We start from the raw sequence: 21,371 nt of genomic DNA, 5'->3' as shown, positions 1-21,371 counted from the left end.
CTCGCCAGCTGGACACTCCATTATTTAGCCAGAGGGGTGTTTAAAAAAACATGAAGTGAGCTTGTTGAACAAAATTGGGCTTTTTTTTTACCGAAAGGCTGAGATTTTTTTGACCGGAAAGGTATTTATGAATGGGAATAAATATGTGCTCGGTCGGTATTAATCACTCTGTTTAAGACCGCTTGGAGTCTGGGTGCTGATAATTACCTGAGCCGAATATCAGCACCCAGACTCCAAGCGGTCTTAAACAGAGTGATTAAAACCTCCCAAGCACACATTTATTCCCTTACAAAATCCTCTTCTCTTGAGAATGACAGCATACCAGGCTCAACGAGTTCACTGGATGTTTCATGCTATTATTTACTTGCACTCAAGTTGGCTGTTTCATAATATTTTGGCAGTTTCGTTTTTGAGTGTTTGCATAAATACTTTTCCAATATTGTAGCCAATATTTGTCTTTGTTTAGTGAATTTCTGTGCTAAAAAACTCTCCATAAAGTTGTCTCCTGATCCTAAACCCAAAAATCTCCTTTTCCTTTCAGGCCCAGCTTGTAGTGCTCTCAGCCCAGATCTCCTGGTCCGAGTCCACGGATAAAGCCCTGGGGGTCATAGCCCAGGGTAAACCCGGGGACATGGCCCCTCTCCAGGGTGTCCTGCAGACAGTTGAGAACACCTTACAGGTCCTGGCTGACTCGGTGCTGCAGGAGCAGCCTCCTGTCAGACGCAAGAAGCTGGAACACTTGGTAAGTACGGGAAGAATGTTCCCACAGTAATTCATTCAGTACTCCAACTGTGCTTGTTATATCATGGTATTTGATTGTGAAATGTCATTGGCTGAGGACTTGTTCACGTCTCGTATTTTACAGGTGTTCATGATGTACTAATGGACAACGGGATTACATCACCTATTATACCTTAATTTCAATAGTCTACAGGGTGACAAGAAAAAACCCAAATGGCAAGACCAATTTTTGAACCAAAATTTGCCTGTAGCACTTTCAAAATCTAGGATATGAAAGCCCAATGAAAGAGCTTTCTTGTAGTACATGAATTATTCAAATCACTTGTATACTTTTTAAGTTACGGAATTTTGAACCCAAACAGCATTTTAAAGTTCTGGCTACGGATCACAGAAAAGGTAAGTGTTCTTTCAGCAAAACGAAATTTGAATGATTCTTGTACAAAAAGAAAGCTTAATGACTGGGATTTCATATCCTAGATTTTTGAAAGTGCTGCAGGCAAAACTTCATTCAAAAATTGGTCCTGCCATTTTGATTTTCGGGTTTTTTACTCGCCCGGTAGAATGGCCACTTTTCCAGTCCATAATGGTTTACTTCATATACACTGGGCTGCATATACGTTGCCTCATATACAATGTGCTGCAGGTAATTTACCTCAAATACTCTGCGTTTCGTATAAATTACCTTTGCGCTGTGCGTGCCAGTAGGGCCTGTTTGCATGCTTCAGGACAGAACTGAAACCGCTCAGTTTCATATCTGTCAGGAAAGCTTGCAGTAAATCAAAGGCGAAACCACAGTGTTTCATGTATTTCCCGATAAAGATATAAACTGGCACATGGCAGGAACAAACTCCAGTCAGACACCGACAGACGCCTCGGGTGCTTTGCACCCCTGAGGTGTTAAAAATACCCCACATCACAGCAGTCCTCTGACATTGGACCCTGGCCTTGAGTGTAACTTCCCTGTTGACGTCTCCCCTCTCTTAGATCACAGAGCTGGTCCACCAGCGTGACGTCACCCGCATGCTGATCCAGAACAAGACCAGCAGCCCCACGGCCTTCGACTGGCTCTGCCAGATGCGCTTCTACTTTGACCCCAAGCACACGGACGTCCTTCAGCAGCTGTCCATCCAGATGGCCAACGCTCGCTTCAACTACGGCTTTGAGTACCTGGGCGTGCAGGACAAGCTTGTCCAGACGCCGCTGACTGACCGCTGCTACCTGACCATGACGCAGGCTCTGGAGGGCAGACTAGGTGGATCTCCATTTGGTAAGTTGATAACACTGGGTACCAGACCTCAAAGTTTGGTATCACAAGATGTAGAGTCGGCCTTGTGAAAACTTTCTTATATTTACACAAATCCATAGTAAAGATCCTGCTTTCTTCCAGAAGGTGACAGTTTCGCTTCAAAACAATCGGTAGAACTTTTCTGTGACAGCTTTGCATAAGTTTGTTGCTGTTTGATGAACATTTGGCAGTAGACCCCTTGACAAGTTTGAGCTTCTCTGTGTTACAAGTAACAAAACCTGAGGGCGCTCTGTGCAAGGGGTCCGATGAGAATAGCATATAGAGTATGTTTTAACCCTAACCGCCCTGAATCCTTCAAAATTCTCTTTGCCAAAGTGGTGGAATTTGGAGGATTGAGGTTACATGGCAAAAGTGCGTTACTGATTTCGTAGGATGCACTTTGTCAAGGTCTTGGGCCGGACCTTGTGTTGTTTTTGCTCAGCCATGCATAAATATAGGCCTGGATTATGCTTGAAATCCTCCGTACTGCTCCAGGATGTCACTGGCCTAGCCTTAACATATTGACAGTCACTGCCGCAGGATTTTGCAGGATTCAGGCAGTGGTCACCTCCCACGGACCATATTCAAGAAATAATAGAAGAATTTGCATGATTGAGGCTATATGCTATTTTTTCGTGAAGCCAATTGGAGGATTTTGCCGGATTGAGGCTACATCCTAGTAAAAAGGCCTAGGGAGTTAGGGTTAACCATGCAACGTCTCTTTGCTTGTCAGTGTTACTTGTGTCTCACTCTGATTTCAGGCCCTGCCGGTACCGGCAAGACGGAGTCTGTGAAGGCCCTAGGACACCAGCTGGGACGCTTTGTCTTAGTCTTCAACTGTGATGAGAGATTTGACTTCCAGGTAAAAAAATTAATCATTTCTTGGGTGATGTAGGAAGTAAACAATAGGTGATAGATTGAAATCGGCAAAAGTAAATAATTAATATTCTTCTGCTTATATCCCGAATTCTAATTGAAATTATTCAATCAGCTGAAATGCAACAGAAGTAGTGACATGCTTTCTTGCTATCGCACCTAGACAAGGGCTCCGTTTTATGGAGCTAATAATTTTTTTTATAATTGCTGAGCAAGTTAATATATAAGCAAAAAAATCAGCTGATGACAGCCACAAGTAGTACAAATTGCATGACATTTTGGGCTGATTACCTAATAAGTAGAAAATGTTGCTTAACCACTTGCCGCTGGGATTATTTTTGGCTGAAAAGAACACCATTGTTGAAAAAGACAAGATATCAGCCAAATTTTTTAATTTAGTCAAACACCGCAAAAACTGACTTGATGAGAGTCATTTGTACAATATTTGTATGATACTTGTCACCGTAACTTCACAAATTTGCAACACTCGGAGACCCCACCACAGAGCAATATTTGCTATGACAACAGGCCGTGTGCAGGGGCCTAGTTCAAGTTCAAAACACGATGTTTATAAAACCAATAGGAGCCACTGACTTGTATACATGGCCAACACCGGATATTCGGGGAAAGCTTGACGATTTACCCATCACCCGCCCCTGGGAATATACATTGCCAGATCGTGTTTACACGTCCTCTGCCTTTAACTGGTTAAGCAAGTTTATGTGCTGAGCAAAAACTGGTTTAGACTTGTCACAACTAGTATGCATAGCATAATATTTTGGTTAATAACTGTTAATGTTAAGGAAACATTGTCCGTGCTTTATAGCAAAATTCTGCCGTCCTCCTTTTTTTTCTCAGGCAATGGGTCGCATCTTTGTGGGTCTATGTCAAGTAGGAGCCTGGGGATGCTTTGATGAGTTCAATCGTCTGGAGGAGAGGATGCTGTCTGCCGTCTCCCAGCAGATCCAGACCATCCAGGAGGCGCTCAAGGAGAAACTGGGAGAAACCAAGTCCAAAGGTAACCATGGCGACTTGACAACACCAAAGTCTTGAAATGAAGCATCTGATATAATATTTTTATTTAAATCTGATTTTGACGTTTGAAGGAGTATTACCTTTTCATATTCTGGTTATGAAACCAGGGATCTGTCAAAAATGCCCCTGGCACTGTAGCTTGCCAGCCTGAAGAAATTTGAAGAAAATGCACATATGTTCAGTTTTTAAAGGTGGGAGGAAAACCCATGACAAAAAAATTCTGGGGAGAATCCACGGAATCTGGCAGAGATTGAAAACTTGCTCCGCATGTTGACCTTTGCAGAACTAAAGCCAGGGGTTTCATAGGGTTTGGGTTATAAAAGCTGATCAATCCTTGAAGTCTTCAAATCTCCTTTACAAATATATCTTTGAACATTTTCCCTTTGGATCAACTCATAAAATCTGGAGGTTTTTTTGCTGCCGTCCCTGTTCCAGAACGCATCAGTGTGGAGATCGTAGGCAAGCAGGTCCGTGTCAACCCAGACATGGCCATCTTCATCACCATGAACCCCGGCTACGCGGGCCGCTCCAACCTCCCGGACAACCTGAAGAAGCTGTTCCGTTCCCTGGCCATGACCAAGCCAGACAGGCAGCTGATTGCCCAGGTCATGCTGTACTCCCAGGGCTTCCGCACGGCCGAGAAACTGGCCTCCAAGATCGTGCCCTTCTTCCAGTAAGCAAACCCTTCCAATAGACCGATTCACTTAGCCCCGCCCCATGATGTACATTGACCAATCACAGCTGTGGTTAACATCCACCATGCATGCACAAATCAACATGCGTGCGCTCGAATAAGATAATATAATAATATCAGAGAAGCGCACGTGATGTTGCCCACATGCAAAGTGAACGGCGCCTAATGGATCAATCTGTTTTGCTGATTAAAAAAAAACCTGGTCATTGGCATACATGTAATTATTGATGTAAAAAAATGCTCCACATTTCAACTGTAGTATCTGTTTAAACAGTTATGCACAGATGGAGAATTTGAGCTGCATGCTTAATTTGTTTTAGCAAACTAGTACAATGAAAACCTATTAAAACTTCCATTAATTCTTTTCATAAACAATGGGCCAATTGTAAACCTAACCACCCTGAATCTAGTAAAATCCATACCCCTGTTTTGGAGAATTTGGGTAGATTCAGGATACCTCCGTAATGAAAACGGGGATTTTGATGGATTGAAGATTGTAAGCCTAGCAGTACTGCAGGATTTTTATGGATTCAGGATACCTCCATACTGAGCAGTCACCAACACCAACATTTTTGTGCATGCAACAATGGGTGGTTTTTGGCGGATACGGGATACTTGCTAGTAAAGATATCCAAGGGGTTAGGGTTAATATAGCCAGTTTTCCAATCTCGGCCTCTCTGACTATGGAATCAAATGAAAGAACTCCAAACTTTGGTCTCATCAATTGATTTGATGAAGAATAACATGGAGCTATATTGAGACACAAGGTTTCAGCTTAGGGGGACGAAAATCATGCTTCTGAATCCCACAGCCGAATCTGAATATGAAGCCAGGATGTCGTAAAACCTTATAACCTAAATGACTGCATAACATGCAATAATCCACAAACTTCGTAAAGAAATTTGAAACTCAACCACTTTCATTTCTTTTCAGACTGTGCGATGAGCAACTCTCCTCCCAGTCCCACTACGACTTTGGCCTGCGGGCCCTCAAGAGCGTCCTGGTCAGCGCCGGTAACGTCAAGCGAGATCGCATTCAGAGGATCAAGGAGGATCTTGCCGAACGCGGAGAGGAGGCGGATGAGGGAACCATCTCAGAGAGGTTGCCCGAGCAAGAGGTAGGTATCAGATTGCTCTCTCAAGGAATGTGTCCACTTCATTGCAGGGTAAAGTAAATGTGGCTTGCTCTCAACACCCTCACAGACAAGATACCTGTATGTAAGAGCGAGTGTGCAGGACACAAAGTTGCATGCACATTGATTCATGGATATATGTGTCATTCTATACATTTAGGGTCCAAAGTGTAGTTTTTTGACCTGTCCCTGATACCTTGGTATTTTGTAATTTGCCATTCAAGTATCATTAATAATGACTTCAAACAATTTTGTATTTGTTGTGTAGGTAGTTTGTTATTCATAATCACTTTTGGAGGACGACTGCGTTGAGGAGTACATTAGAATTGTGCAATTGTAGATGTCAGATGTAACAGGAACAGTTAAAAAATGGATCCCAAATTTATAGAATGACCTATACAGCAGAGAGGTATGCACAACTAATTTTAATGGGAATGTGAATTAACCAAGTGTCTTTGGAGAGGAACAGTCTTGACTGCACATCATGGCAATAGACCTGTCCATTAAGCCCCTCCCCATGTCTCCTTGACCAATCAGAGCCGTCTTTAATGTCTGACATGCGCGCACATAAGTCCAACGTACTTGTGTGTGACATGATGAGCGTGACCGGATCATCGGAGGGAAGCACGTGGTGTTGACCCTGTGCACACTGAGCAGGCATCAATGGATCAGTCTATGAGTTTTCTTCAGTATCTCCTGTTAACCTTTGCGGGGTTACTTGTCTGCAGAGTCCAGTGTGGGCGCTTGCAATGCTCAGATTTAGGAGCAGAGCCAATTTTTTCAGGAGCGCGAGACAGAGACATAAAATCATTTAGAATACTCGAGCAATGTATAGCACACTCACCAAAATTTCCAGTTACACATCTGGTTTCTTCAAAGATACTACACTTGACGTGTCTAGAATTTGTCATTTCACCTTGTGAATCCTCAAACTTCTCTCAAGTAATGCTCTCCTCAATGCATAGCCCAGAATCACATTTTAGCTGTTGTGTTAATCCCCGTTGTCTGTTCCTCGTAGATTCTGATCCAGAGTGTGTGCGAGACCATGGTGCCCAAGCTGGTAGCCGAGGACATCCCACTACTCCACAGCCTGCTGTCTGACGTCTTCCCCGGTGTCCAATACACACAGGCTGAGATGAAAGGCTTGAGACGTGAGCTGGCCAAGGTGTGCCAGGAGATGTATCTGACCTACGGAGAAGCAGACGAGATGGGCACACACTGGGTCCAGAAGGTAAGAAAGCAAAGTCTTGGCTCAGTAGACGGGTATAAGGGTGTTCAGTACACGGAGACTGAGATGAAATGCTTGAGGTGCCAGCTGGCCAAGGTGTGCCTGGAGACGTACCTGACTTATATTGAGGAGATGAGATGGGCACACCGTGGGTGCAGAAGGTAGGAAGCCAAGTCCTGGCTCAGTAGAAGGGTAGAAGGGTGTTCAGTACATGGAGGCTGAGATGCAAGGCTTGAGGTGTGAGCTGGCCAAGGCGTGCCAGGTGATGTACCTGACGTGTGGAGAAGGCGACAAGATGGGCACAAAGTCAGTGCAGAAGGTTAGAAGGCAAGTTCAGGGTCACTGGTTAGGATAGAAGGGTGTCCAGGACACGGAGGCTGGGATGAAAGGCTTCAGGCAGGAAGTGGCAAAGATATGCCAGGAGAGGTACCTGACCTATGGAGAAGGAGACTAGATGGGCACAAAGTGAGTGCAGAAGGTAAGAAGGCAAGTTCAGGGTCAGTGGTAAGGGTAGAAGGTGTCCAGTACACAGAGTCTGAGATGAAAGGTTTGAGGTGAAAGCTGGCCAAGGTGGCCAGGTGATATACCTGACCTATGGAGAAGGCGACAAGATGGGCACAAAGTGGGTGCAGAAGGTAGGACACCGAGTCCTGGCTCATTGCTAAGGGTAGAAGGTGTCCAGTACACAGAGTCTGAGATGAAAGGCTTCGGGTGAAAGCTGGCCAAGGTGGCCAGGTGATGTACCTGACCGACGGAGAAGGGGACAAGATGGGCACACAGTGGGTGCAGAAGGTAAGAAGCAAAGTCCTGACTCAGTGGTAAGGGTAGAAGGGTGTTTTAGTACACTGAGGCTGAGGTGAAAGACTTGAGGTGCGAGCTGGCCAAGGTGTGCCAGGGTTTAGCCTGAACATCATATCAGGCTCTACCTTCTGAGTTGGATAAGCCCTATGCTAGAATTTGTTGATTTTGAATTAGTTCAAAGCACTGAAGTAAAGGTGGAGTAGTTCAAGACATTTTATTTTACCTTTCACAGGTGTTGCAACTGTACCAGATCTCCAACTTGAACCACGGTCTGATGATGGTGGGTCCTAGCGGCAGCGGCAAGAGTATGGCCTGGAAGGCCCTCCTCAAGTCTCTGGAAAGACTGGAAGGAGTGGAAGGCGTTGCTCATGTCATCGACCCCAAAGTTAGTATATCACGCCTCGTATGTTGACATTTTTTATCAAAATTGAACAAAAAAATTGTGGTGGAGTTGAGTTTGGTTGCCCTTCTGGTTGTCATGTATTCAATTGTTTCTGGCTGCAAATGTCCATGGTATTTTAAACATCCGAGGTGGCAAATGGTGCAACTTTGCCCCAGGTGCCATTTGCCCCAGGTGCCATTTGCCCCAGGTGCCATTTGCCCCAGGTGCCATTTGCCCGTGGACCATACCACAACAGGCAGCAGTTGTTTTTGTAACGCCGTGGTATTATTTTTATGAAATATTATCTTGACAGGCCATGTCCAAGGAGGACCTGTACGGCAACCTGGATCCCAACACCAGAGAGTGGACTGACGGTCTCTTCACACACATCCTCAGAAAGTGAGTTGCAAATTTCCAGAGATTTCTGGCAAAATGAGACGGAACTGGGTAGAGGTTGAAATGAGGGTTTGCGAGTATCAGGAAAGAGAATAAAATTCTCATACAATGCTGTTTGTGGCACTTCAATTGGACATTCCGTTGACAAGTTATGGCTGTTTAAAGTTTACAACATGTCAAGTCAAGAATTGAGAAAAAGGCCTTTAACATTTCAAGTTTTGTGTTCATGAAAATGCCAATTGATTTTTCTTAAAAACACTTTCATTCCACAATTTTTATACTATTTCTTTACAATATGTGTAGTAGACATCAAAGATTACAAATATCACTAAATCTGAAATCCTAAAAAAAAATCACCCCATTGCATTTTTCTCCACGATGGCGTGTGCCCAGTTCTGTCTCATTTTGCCCGAATGCCTCCCATATGTCACAACACCTTCATTCGCTTAGATATATAAATTACCTGGACTGGAGACCTGATCTCATATAACATGTGTACATGATGACAGGCAAGGCCCAAGTGATTCTGAAATCTGATTGGTTGCTATGCGTCTTGACAATGCTGCTTCCTTTAGTCTGATTGGTCCACTTCTCCAGATACACTTGCACATCATGTGGAATGCAATGCCCTTTTTGTGCGTGCATGGATATTTAAATTATCAGTTGACCCCTACTTCATAGGTCATTGGGCTAATGACGACACTGGTAGATATCAGACTTTATAGACTAATTTGGTGAACAAAATTAGAAGCCAGTTTTTGAGGTGGAACCACATTTGCGCTCAGGTAATACGCACGCACTCTGGGCTCCTTTGACCAATAAGGTTAAGAAAATGCACACGCGCCTTGTCTTTAAGAACGCGTGCAGCATGCGCGCGGACGTGGTTCCACCTCAAAATGGCTTCTAGTTGTGTTTGCCAAATAAGTCTATATTACCGTCCACCATCAGGAGAGATTTTGAGGCTGTGTTCAGACTATTTTGTAATTTCTTCTTTATGTCATTGCAGGATCATTGACAACGTGCGCGGTGAGATCAACAAGAGACAGTGGATCATCTTTGACGGTGACGTCGACCCGGAATGGGTAGAGAACCTGAACAGTGTCCTGGACGACAACAAGCTGCTGACCCTACCCAACGGAGAACGTCTCAGTCTGCCTCCTAATGTGAGCAGATTTATTTTCTTTATTTTGTGTTATTTTACCACAGTGGCCCCATCATTTTCAAAGAACTGTTCACCCTGTGGGCCCTAGAGTACATACACATTTCTTTTGCTGAAAGAACACTTACTTTTTTGTGATCTGTGAACAGAACTTTAAAACGGTGGTTGTGTTTAAAATTCCGTAACTTAAAAATTCAGAGATGCCACTTTTCAGGTTTTAACCTGAATTCAGGTTTTTTTCAAAAAATGTGACAAATTAAAAGTGCTGGATTTGGTCTGAAGCATCCAGAAAACACATTCTTGAAAGGGGGTAAGGATAGTTTCAGGTTTTTTAGTAGTGTTTCAGGCTTTTTGTTGATATACTGGTGGAATCTCTGAAAATTACATGAGTGATTTCAATGATTCTTGTACTAACAGAAAGCTTATAAATTGAGCTTTCATATCCTAGATTTTGAAAGTGCTACATGCAAAACCTCACTAAAACAATAGTCCCGACATTTGGGGTGTCGCTTTTTTTGACTCACCCTGTATAGGGTAACAATGGATCACATATACCTGATCATGGCTGTTACTTAAGATCAAAACATTCAAGGCAAAGCTTCATAAGATTCTGTGAGTCATTCTGACATTAAAAAAATTTACCAAATTTGTTTTTATCAGGTGCGCATCATGTTTGAGGTGCAGGACCTGCGCTTTGCCACCCTGGCCACCGTCAGTCGCTGCGGCATGGTCTGGTTCAGCGAGGACGTGCTCAGCACAGAGCTCATCTGCGAGAACTTCCTGGCCCGCATGCGCTACACCCCGCTGGAGGAGTCTGAGGATCTGATACCCACCAAGGAATTTGGCAAGGCTGCGGATAAGGATAAGGACGGAACCCTGTCCCCGCTGATGCAGGTGGGTGCTTTCATTAGGGTCCAAAGGGTAACACAGGGGTTCGTTTTTCGGGTGGCATGGGTGCCTCACCGCTGAGGCCCGTGTTTGATACCCGGCTTGGGTCATATGTGAGGAGAGTTATTCGTTGATTCTCTCCTGTGCCACAAGGGTTTTCTCTGGGTTCTCCGGTTTTCCTCCCTCCGCAAAAATTGTGCTCCGTGGTAAGACATGGGTTTTATGGCGGCTTTTGCATGATTTCGGCTGAGCCACATTTTAACTGCTTCCTTCGCAATTCAGCTTCTGCATTGAGTAAGATGATGTAGGTGATTTCCAAAGATCAGCCAATTGACTGATCGTTGAGTTTCGTGATCAAAAAGTGGTGCATGGTTTTTCACTGTTTTTTTGAATAAGTGTAATGTCCACCGAGTTGAAGCTTGAAGGGGTTATGTTTTGAACATTCTTCTTTGGATTTTGAGTGGTTTTATTACTGAAAAACGAACAAAATCTCTTCAATCCTCTAAAATCCCCTGGGCGGGTTGGGAGGATTTTGAAGGATTGAGGCTGAATGGCAAAAAAAAGTGTTGGTTGATTTTGGAGGATGCATTGCGTCGAGGTCGCCCCTCCACTGAACAAATTCGAGAAATAATGGATGATTTTAGAGGATTGAGGCTGAATCCAATCTTTTCATGGTAGCAATTGTAGGATTTTGCGGGATTGAGGATGGTTCTCAACCAAAAGGGCCTGGGGGGGGTAAGGTTAAAGCAACTGTTTATGTAGGCTAGTCTAAAAGCTAAAGCTATTTCTTCATTAAGATTTCTTATTGATTGCTTTTCCTCTTGTTTTCTGTTTCCGTGGCCGTAACCTACGTTCAGATTCAAACCGACTGCGCCAACATCCTAGCCCCCCACTTCACCTCGGACGCCCTGGTCATCCGCACTTTGGAGTACGCCTTCACCCAGGAGCACATCATGGACTTCACCAGGCTCAGGGCCCTGGGATCGCTCTTCTCCATGCTCAACCAGGGAGTGCGCAACATCCTACAGTACAACAACACGCACCATGACTTCCCAATGCCGGTACAGTCACAAGCAAAAATAGACGCCTGTTTTATACCTAACTGTTTTGGCATTTTGTCGGAGAAGCTTTTTAATATCTCCACAATCATCCACCTCACAGCAATCCAATTGTCCTTTTTTGTGTGTATGTTTTATAAGATGGAATTTTACATCAGGGAGACGTAGCAAGCTGAATGATGACAACGCATTGTTTTCCTCGTAGCTTTTAGTAGAACTTGTCTCTTAACTTGAGACTGAATGACTTGCATTTGACTTGTAATGACTTGTTGAAAACCTTACTAGTCATACACAATCAAGGCCTTGCATTGCTAGTGTCACTAGCATCGTGACTTTGGGTGAGATCCCTGGCTACATGGCATATACACGTATAGGTTTATGGCTTCTGACTAGCGCCCCTTGAACAAAGGCATTGACAAATTGGGCAAATGCCAGCATAGGGCTGGATAGCTCAGTTGGTAGATTACCGGTACGGTACTTCGGAGGTCACAGGGCTAAACCCTGCTCCAGTCAATTTCTTTGTTTGACTTTCTAAATTACAGTCTTACTTTGACGGTTCTTTCCTCCCTTCCTTTCCCTCGCAGCGAGAACAGATGGAGAAGTACATCACCAACTACGTGATCTACGCCATCCTGTGGTCCTTCACCGGCGACAGTAAGATGAAAACGCGTCATGACATGGGAGATTTCATCCGCAGCATCACCACCATCCCGCTGCCCCCTGCTTCACAGCAGTCCATCATTGATTACGAGGTTGGAACCAAATAATGATTGAAGATTTCTTAAATGAAAAAATGTCCTGAGGGTCAGGGATAGTCTATGCCCAAGGCTACATTTGTATTTAATATTAATAAATAATAACTGGACTTATAGAGCTCCACATTGCCAAAGGATGCAATGTGCTTATTAGTACCCTGCTCATTGGGCCAATGAAACATTCCAAATACCATCTCAGCTCCATGGGGAGTATTCAGCTCGATGCTGCCATTTCGGCGCAAAGCAGCTAGAATCAGTCACAGTAACCATCTCTGCCCTCACAGGTACCCATTTACTCCTGGGTGGAGAGAAGCAATGAGTGACAAAGTGCCTTGCCCAAGGGCACACGCACCGTAGCCGCAGGCTGGACTCGAACCCACAACCCGCGGAATTACCTACAGACCACAAATTCAATGCTCCAGACCAAGAGGCCAGTGACCAGTGTGGTATAGCCGCGGGGGTGGTAGCGGTCACTATCAACAAGATGAATCTGATCCAGTCTTGGGTACATTGGTAGTGCTACCCAGATAATCCAAGCATACCCACGCTCGCTGTATCCAAGCTATACATGCGTGAGGTATGTTTGGAATTTCCTGGGTAACGCTGCCAAAGTAACCAAGACTTGATGTGGTTCATTTTGTTGATAGCGGCCTCTATCCCAGCGGCTACTTTTCTACACGCTTACAAAGTGTGAGCCACCTCCTCCCCAGGTCAGGCTCACTTCCTCGACAACAATTCGCGTCCATTCCATAAACGACACATTTACCTGCGTTTAACACACAGGATCACAGACAGCACTTTTACATCCTACTTTTATAGGACATTTCCACAAATTAGTACCTGAAAATGGTGCACCGCCTTTCAGCAGATTGTCACCACACCAGTTACAACCACAGTTGTGCTTACTTTCGCTTCAAAGAGGAGAATCAAGCCAAGTATGAAACCGATTCAATGAAACAGCTGTAGCAAAACCACAGAGTTTACTGGGCCGCTGCAGTGCATGTGAACCAGTAATCATGGTTGCACCGAGTTGACCTCTGAGTGACGTCACGACTATGCCAGCAAATACCGCGCTTATCAGGGATCAGTTACATAAGGGGAAAGAAAACCAAATCCATTCTTGGACCAAGACCAATGACGGCAGCAGTTGCCTGTTTCAAACTTTGAAGTCATCAGAGGAATGCATCACAGTGGCAGTGAAAAACCACCTTAAGTTTTGTAAGATGAGAATCATACACTCTCTAATTCTTGGATTCCTCCCACCTTCCCCACCCCCCCCCCCCCCTCAGGTCAGCATCACCGGCGACTGGGCTCCATGGCAGAACAAGGTACCACAGATTGAGGTAGAGACCCACAAGGTAGCCTCCCCCGACGTGGTGGTGCCCACCCTGGACACGGTGCGGCACGAGGCCCTGCTGTACACCTGGCTGGCCGAGCACAAGCCCATGGTGCTGTGCGGACCGCCAGGCAGCGGGAAGACCATGACGCTGTTCAGCGCCCTCAGGGCACTGCCAGATATGGAGGTCAGTAGATGTTACATTCCGGTCCCCCGTAGTGTTAAAAAGTCTGCTACACAGAGTTGTAGCCAAGCCGCCTCAAGTTATCACAAGTCAGTAACTGAGCCTAAATGGTATTTAATATTTTGATGGTATTCACTATTTTTATCGGACATGGCAAAAAGACGTTACTCTGGTGGCCTCGCACTGGAAAAGCAGCATAGCATATACTGGAGGTTTATGTGCCTTTTCATAAAAGTGTGTTTGTTGTGTGCTTTGTGCGCATTGTTCTGACACAGTACTGTTGTTCTGGTAGAGTTGGATGCAAATGTTTCATGAAAGTTATTTTGGAAAAGCTCAAGTAAATTCTCAACTTATCTCAAATTTATTTATTTATTTTTTTTTTAGTGATCCCCGTTTGCAATTTCCCGGGTTTGCAGCTTTGCATAATGACTTTGGACATGGTTTCTGACTTAGTGTCCCTTGAACAAAAGGCATTGACAAATTGGGGAACCAACAACAAAGAGTACCGGTTCAAACCCTGCTCCAGTTAATTTCTTTGTTCAACTCTGAAACGGTCTATTTTCCCTCGGCTTCACCTCGAGCAAAAAAATAGAACACTCTCCATGGATCACCTCTGTGGGCTAGTTCAGCAACACCACTCGAAGCAGTCAATATGTAGTTATAAAGTGATGAATGCTTGAAGTACCTGTGTCATACAAAACCAAAAAGTTAAAATGAAACTCTCTGAGAGAAATTAAATGTTTCAGATTTCTTGTCTGTAACTTTCACCTTAATTTTTTTGGACATGGTATTTCCCAGGTTGTTGGTCTGAACTTCTCCAGCGCTACTACCCCAGAGCTGATGTTGAAGACCTTAGATCACTACTGTGAGTACAGGCGCACCCCTAACGGGATCGTCCTGTCCCCTATCCAGCTGAACAAGTGGTTGGTGGTCTTCTGCGATGAAATCAACCTCCCCGACATGGATAAGTACGGTAAGAAAATTCCTTGAGTGGTGTGCAGGGTGAGGTCAGGAATACGTTGAAGCTTGTGGTGATAAATTTAAAGATTTACCCTGTGATCCAGCAGATTGTTACAGTTCACCAAGAATTTTATATTTGATATTATTAATTTTGAAATTCAATGATACTTGGGCATCCATAAGTTTGGGGCGGGGGGGGGGGGCAAATTGAAGTTAATGGTGTTCTCTGTGGCAGTATTCCGATTTGTAATTATAACAAACTTTCATTTGTTCCGCCTGTAGTGAATGGATTCCCTTACTCACAGGTTTCCAAGCCACTTAAGTAATCAGGGAAAACCTTGAAAATGAGTTTCTATTTTTCCAGTCAGAAAAAAACTCAGGGAATTTTGGGGAAAAAACACCACTAATCAGGGAATTTGACAGTGACCCAGAATGGAAAGGTTTTTCACCAGTTTGGCGTATGTGCGTCTTGTGCCACGTGTCCATGTTGTGTCCAGTGACAGACTGGCTATGGTGGATAGGCCTACACCGTGTTATGGGGAAGTTGAGCACCGACTTTTGGGGACTTTCTGCTGTCCCCACAGCGTTTTTGTACCCACAAATACCTTGTACGGACGACTACGGAACAAGACTGTGTGGTGTTTAGTGTTAAGGCAGTGTGAATATTACACACCTTGCCAGACAATAATTGGCTGTGCTTCACTGCCTCTTGACTTCCCAGCAACCTCAAAGTGCAAATAATTCTCATGGGTTTTTGGAAATATCAGGAAAAACTCAGGGAATTTTGTTTTTGTAAAGAGGTGGCAACCCTGTGCTCAGAAGATTAAAACGAAATTCATTTCATTTCCTATGCAGGCACACAGCGTGTCATTTCCTTCCTGCGACAGATGTTGGAGCACGGTGGCTTCTACCGCACATCAGACGAGATGTGGATCACCTTTGAGAGAATCCAGTTTGTGGGTGCATGCAACCCTCCCACTGACCCTGGACGAAAGCCCCTGTCACACAGGTAGGGCCCAAGTGGGAATATATTCCCAATTGATATGGGTCACCTTTGAGAGAATCCAGTTTGTGGGTGCATGCAACCCTCCCACTGACCCTGGACGAAAGCCCCTCTCACACAGGTAGGGCCCAAGTGGGAATCTATTCCCAATTGATATGGGTCACCTTTTTAGCAGATACAGTTTGTGGGCACATGTAACCCTCCCACTGACCCTGGACGAAAGCCCCTGTCACACAGGTAGGGCCCAAGTGGGAATATATTCCCAATTGAAGTGGATCACCTTTGAGAGAATCCAGTTTGTGGGTGCATGCAACCCTCCCACTGACCCTGGACGAAAGCCCCTGTCACACAGGTAGGGACCAAGTGGGAATATATTCCCAATTGAAATGGATCACCTGATAGTGGATCCAGTTTGTTGGTGCATGTAACCCTCCCACTGACCCTGGACAAACGCCCCTCTCACACAGGTAGGGCCCAAGTGGGAATATATTCCCAATTGATATGGATCACCTTTTAGCAGATACAGTTTGTGGGCACCTGTATTCCTCCCACTAATCCTGAACGCGAATTTTCTTTTTACACAATGCTCTGGGGATACACCTCGCACTTTCGTGTACATTCCTATGGGAGCATGGTTTTATCGCTGTGCTTGAGTGGAGACTAGTATTGTTATCTTGTGCACGTAGGTCTTATGAAATTTCGGACTTTATTTCCCTTTAAAAAAAAATCCTCCGTAGCCTCGGTTCAGGAAAGAAAAAGCCTTTTTCTGCTTTAAAATTACTATCTGACTTAAAAATAACGGTTCTAAGGAAAAAATCAAAAACTGTAGGAAAAAAAACAGAAAAGTACATACTCTGGACGGTATTCGATCCACGAACCTTCTTATTGCGAACCCTATGCATTTCCGCTGAGCCATCGGGGCTGCTCGGTTGGCTTGTTGAATTTGTGTATTATATAGAGCATACGTATACAGAGAGTATACGTAAGTTAACAGGATTGAAGAGCCCGGCTACGTGGCACTCTACAATCCTCTAGCCTTTATTCAAGTCGCCTCAAATTTGAGTGCCCCAGATTGTTGTATAAAGAAAAAAATCACACCCTGGATGAAAGCCTCTCTCACACAGATAGGGCCCAAGTAGGAATCTATTCCCAATCGATATGGGTCACTTTTGAGAGGATCCAGTTTGTGGGCGCCTGTAACACTCCCACTGACTCTGGACGAAAACCCAAGTTCTGTAAGAAATGATCCTGTAAGAAAGCCCTCTCACATATTTAGGGAGTAAGGAAAATACCCACGTAAGAGTCTATGCCCAACTAATGTGTGCCCCCATTTGCCCCCTGATTGGGCTCTCTCTGCGCTTCATCAGTTATCTGCATTTTGTTGTCTACTTCTTCATTTTTTCTGTTGTGGAAAAGCTGTACCTTAGGATCATGCCCCAAGTCACAGAGAAGGGTCCTCAACTTAATTATGTTAAAACCTAGGATCTTGGTCTTGATAATATCCAAAGATAACTAATATTGATTTATTTTGTTTTCTAATCAGATTCCTGCGCCACGTGCCTGTGGTGTACGTTGACTACCCTGGCCCAGCTTCCCTGTCACAGATCTACGGCACCTTCAACCGTGCCATGCTACGTCTCATCCCCAGCCTGCGCACCTACGCCGAACCCCTCACTAACGCCATGGTGGAGTTCTACATCATGTCCCAGGTAAGAGTGAATGGAAGACAAAATGAAATGAAAGGTCATAGAAAAGGTCCCTCAGTTGATGTTACAAAACTTGAGTCAATGGCAAACTCATGCCTCTTATACCACATTGTATTAGTAAGTTGAACAACACTTTAAGTTATTATTTTTACAAAAGTTTTGCTGTGTTTGTCACGTCTTGCAAATTGAAAATGGACATTGTAATGATTATAATTGTTATCCTCACGGAGCATCGTTGAGCCTGTCATTGCAAATCTTACCAAGCTTGATACAAGAAAACCACAGCTTTGGGGCTGAGGTCAGTGAAATACTATTTCGCCCCTTAACAAAATATTGAGAGTTGCCTTAGGAAGTGGGACAAAACAATTTTCAAAAATAGCAGTTGAAGGTGATTCAACAACTTGTCTGTGACCAATATGAAATGGTACACAGACACCAGTCATGGGAGCTGTGATTATCTTTGCCCAAGATGTGTAAAACATGTTGAGGGGCTACGCCAAGTTTCATGAAATTAATTATATGCACAGTTGTGTAAATTTGTTGTGTAAATGCTACGCATGGCGTAAGATAGGACCGTTTCTTGAAATGGGCTGATGTATGTAAAGCATCCCCGTCACAGTGCTTGTTAAAGCTGTGAGATATCCTTGTCTAAGATGTGTAAACCATGTTGAGGAGTTACGCCATGTTTCATGATGTCAATTATATGCATGTTTGTGTAAATTAGTTGTGTAAATGCTAAGATATTCCTGTTTCTTGAAATGGACTGATGTATGTAAAGCATCCCTGTGCAGTGCTTGTCTTCAGCAGTACATCTTTGTTACACAGAGAAAAAAAATATTTTTGCTTTTATCTTTGCTTCCCCAACGTAGGAGCGTTTCACCCAGGACATGCAGCCGCATTACATCTACAGCCCCCGTGAGATGACGCGCTGGGTGCGCGGCATCGTGGAAGCATTGCGCCCTCTAGAGAACCTGTCAGTAGAGGGTCTGGTGCGCATCTGGGCACATGAGGCACTCCGTCTCTTCCAAGACAGGTAACTTCAGTTTAGTCATTATCTGACAGTGGGCCATATTTTTTAGCAAATTAGGGTGCTAATAATTGTGACGTAAATTTACATCTTTCTAAATTTCAAAAATTAACTTTATACACATTTTTAATTTTTAAAGCTACAGTCCATCATTTGTAATTTGTGCATTTTGTTCGTTTGAAGCAACAAAAGAGTTCAAAATCTAATGAAGGATACTGAGCAACTAACCTGATGAAGTTTCAGCTAAGCTTCAGCTGTACATTCCGAGAAAAACAGCATTCTAAGATCTCAATTTCAAATCAAAAGTTACTGAATCATGTTTTGAATTGTTTTGAATTGCAGCTATACGCGACGTCGCGCACTGATCCGACAAATTACAACAACCGCGCGCGCGTGTGCGTCGTTCCAATACTTGTGCGCGCTGCGCTGAATAACAAAACGAACTACTAATTTAAATTTTCCTACGGTGCTTCTTAAGAATCACCGTTGGAAATGCCTTCTTTCGTTGATTACTTCAAAATGACAGCTTCCCAGAAAGAATAATTTCACAGGGAGTTTAGTTCCCTTACTATCTTTCAACCAAGTATGTTTTTCAACGATAATCACGCCAGTTACTTTTCGGATGGCTGCAAATGATGGACTATAGCTTTAAATCAAAGTCAAGATATGAAACTGCTTCAGTCAAAGAGATTTTCCTACTGTCAATACCCAGACATGTGGTGTCAGCAAAGAACCCTTAGGGCCCATCTCAATTCATATCTGGGACGAGTTGCGGACATTGTATCGGGTATAAGTTGCAGGAATCTGAACAACTTCCCTGCAGTCATCCCGCAATGAGTCCAGCAGTTGGTAATGAAAAGTTCCCGGGAACATGTCTGGGACAAATGCAGAGTTTCTTCTGGACAAAGCAATTTATTGTGTGTTTTGCCTGTTTGGAAAAACAAAGAAAATGACACAGAATACTTGTTTCAACAACTGTAGTACACAATATCTTTATAATTAACCCTGGTTAGGCAAACAATATGATTTGTAAAATCCACTTTTTTTAAACGGTGGGCCTTCAAAAGGACTTTGTTGAATATTTTCAACTTTTAAACTGAGGTATTATCGCTGGTGATGTTTAAAGACAAATTGTGACGACGATTCTTGAAATCGCATTTTTGGATGAGACAGGTTGTGGGGTCTTTGCATATAAATGGTGATATTTTTTGAACGGATTGAACAATTTCAGTAATTTTTTTCATGAAATTGGCTTTCCAGTCATTATTATTTTTGGTGCTAAATTTTTTTTTTTAAATATGAAACATCATGTTTGGGGTTTGGGTTCCACTTTTTTTGACTCACCCTGTATCTTTAGAACAACACATACTAAAATCAGACTTTTATACCTCATAGCTTTGGTAAGTCATAAACATGTGCGTAAACTTGAGGAAAATTTGTAACGTCATGAAAATGCAATTCTTTTAAAGATATACCAAATAAAGACCAATCATGAGTATCAACGCCCAATTTTATGAGTCTGCTGAGCATAAAATATTGCTAAGCAAATATATATGCTCAGGGAACCAGTGACAAGCAATATACAAAGTGTGGAAATTTGGCTGGTACCCAGTTTCTGCTAAGCGTCTTTTTTCTACGCCTGGCAAGTTTCTGTGCTTCATGAAATTGACGCTGGGTCAGTGAATAAAACGTGAGGTTTTTAAACAATCTTTCAGACTTGTGGAGGATGAGGAACGGCAGTGGACCGACGAGAACGTGGACGCCGTTGCCACCAAACACTTCCCCAACATCAACAGGGTAGAGGCACTCAAGAGACCCATCCTCTTCAGTAACTGGCTGTCCAAGGACTACATCCCTGTGGAACAAGAAGAGCTGAGGGACTACGTCAAGGCCAGACTCAAGGTGAAACATAGGAATCAGTTGCTGTTTCATGTTTGTTTTCTGTAATGTGACTCAATTGTTAGTGTACATACATTTTCTGTTATGTGATTCAGTTGCTATTTTATGTGTATTTCTGTCATGACTGGGTCGAAATTTCATGTGTGTTTTCTGTCGTTTGACATAATCGATATGTCATGTGTGTGTTTTGTCACGTGACTCCGTAGCTATTTCACGTCTGTTTTCTGTCACGTCGCTATTTCATGTCATTTACTGTTATCACAAAGGATTAGGATTTAGAGCATTTTATGTACTACTTTCCTACAGTGACATGATTTAGACTATAAAGATTTAGCAGCAAAGGCGAAGATATCTCTATCAATTTTTTCTGTTTATTTTACAAGAGTTATCAGATTGTATTTTGTATCAATCATTCAAAGGGCTACATAAGAACAATACAAGCCAGACTCATATTAATATAAGTTGATATTACAGTGGGCTTTACATTTGTCGTTTCATGCCTTGCTGCAAATAGTTAGAATCTACGAAGCACATGGACCAAACAAAACTACCTCTTTTGGACACAAAGTTGAAACCCCCACAGCAAGGTTTTTGCCAACGTTGTGTACAAATTCATTACGTTTTTGCATCGGACTAGTAGAATACGTGACATATTTTTATCAATGTATTTATGCCCACAGGTGTTCTACGAGGAAGAGTTGGACGTACCCTTGGTGCTGTTCAACGAAGTCCTGGACCACGTGCTGAGAATTGATCGAATCTTCAGACAGCCACAGGTGACTAACTTTTAACTTGTCTTAACACACGAAATACACATTGAAAATAA

The 21,371-nt window shown here is 43.6% G+C and overlaps 1 protein-coding gene across 1 annotated transcript in view; it reads left to right on the top strand.

The window, feature by feature from the left end:
- The window catches only part of LOC119745762 (cytoplasmic dynein 1 heavy chain 1-like), a 118,599-nt gene that overhangs the window by 39,880 nt on the left and 57,348 nt on the right, over positions 1-21,371 (top strand). The window contains exons 32-51 of the mRNA XM_038222353.1: positions 542-742; positions 1,726-2,008; positions 2,788-2,888; positions 3,761-3,920; positions 4,373-4,610; positions 5,565-5,748; positions 6,782-6,994; positions 8,025-8,177; positions 8,488-8,573; positions 9,577-9,733; positions 10,390-10,623; positions 11,475-11,678; positions 12,260-12,427; positions 13,720-13,953; positions 14,749-14,923; positions 15,766-15,919; positions 17,457-17,622; positions 18,489-18,652; positions 20,362-20,548; positions 21,226-21,321. Of these exons, the coding sequence (XP_038078281.1) occupies positions 542-742; positions 1,726-2,008; positions 2,788-2,888; positions 3,761-3,920; positions 4,373-4,610; positions 5,565-5,748; positions 6,782-6,994; positions 8,025-8,177; positions 8,488-8,573; positions 9,577-9,733; positions 10,390-10,623; positions 11,475-11,678; positions 12,260-12,427; positions 13,720-13,953; positions 14,749-14,923; positions 15,766-15,919; positions 17,457-17,622; positions 18,489-18,652; positions 20,362-20,548; positions 21,226-21,321 (3,558 nt within the window). The remainder of the gene's footprint in view (positions 1-541; positions 743-1,725; positions 2,009-2,787; positions 2,889-3,760; positions 3,921-4,372; positions 4,611-5,564; positions 5,749-6,781; positions 6,995-8,024; positions 8,178-8,487; positions 8,574-9,576; positions 9,734-10,389; positions 10,624-11,474; positions 11,679-12,259; positions 12,428-13,719; positions 13,954-14,748; positions 14,924-15,765; positions 15,920-17,456; positions 17,623-18,488; positions 18,653-20,361; positions 20,549-21,225; positions 21,322-21,371) is intronic.

Source organism: Patiria miniata, unplaced genomic scaffold (assembly GCF_015706575.1).
Source record: "Patiria miniata isolate m_02_andy unplaced genomic scaffold, ASM1570657v1 HiC_scaffold_7, whole genome shotgun sequence".
NCBI lineage: Eukaryota > Metazoa > Echinodermata > Asteroidea > Valvatida > Asterinidae > Patiria > Patiria miniata.
Note: the sequence above shows the minus strand (reverse complement) of the source record. Positions and strands in the feature narration are given on the sequence as shown.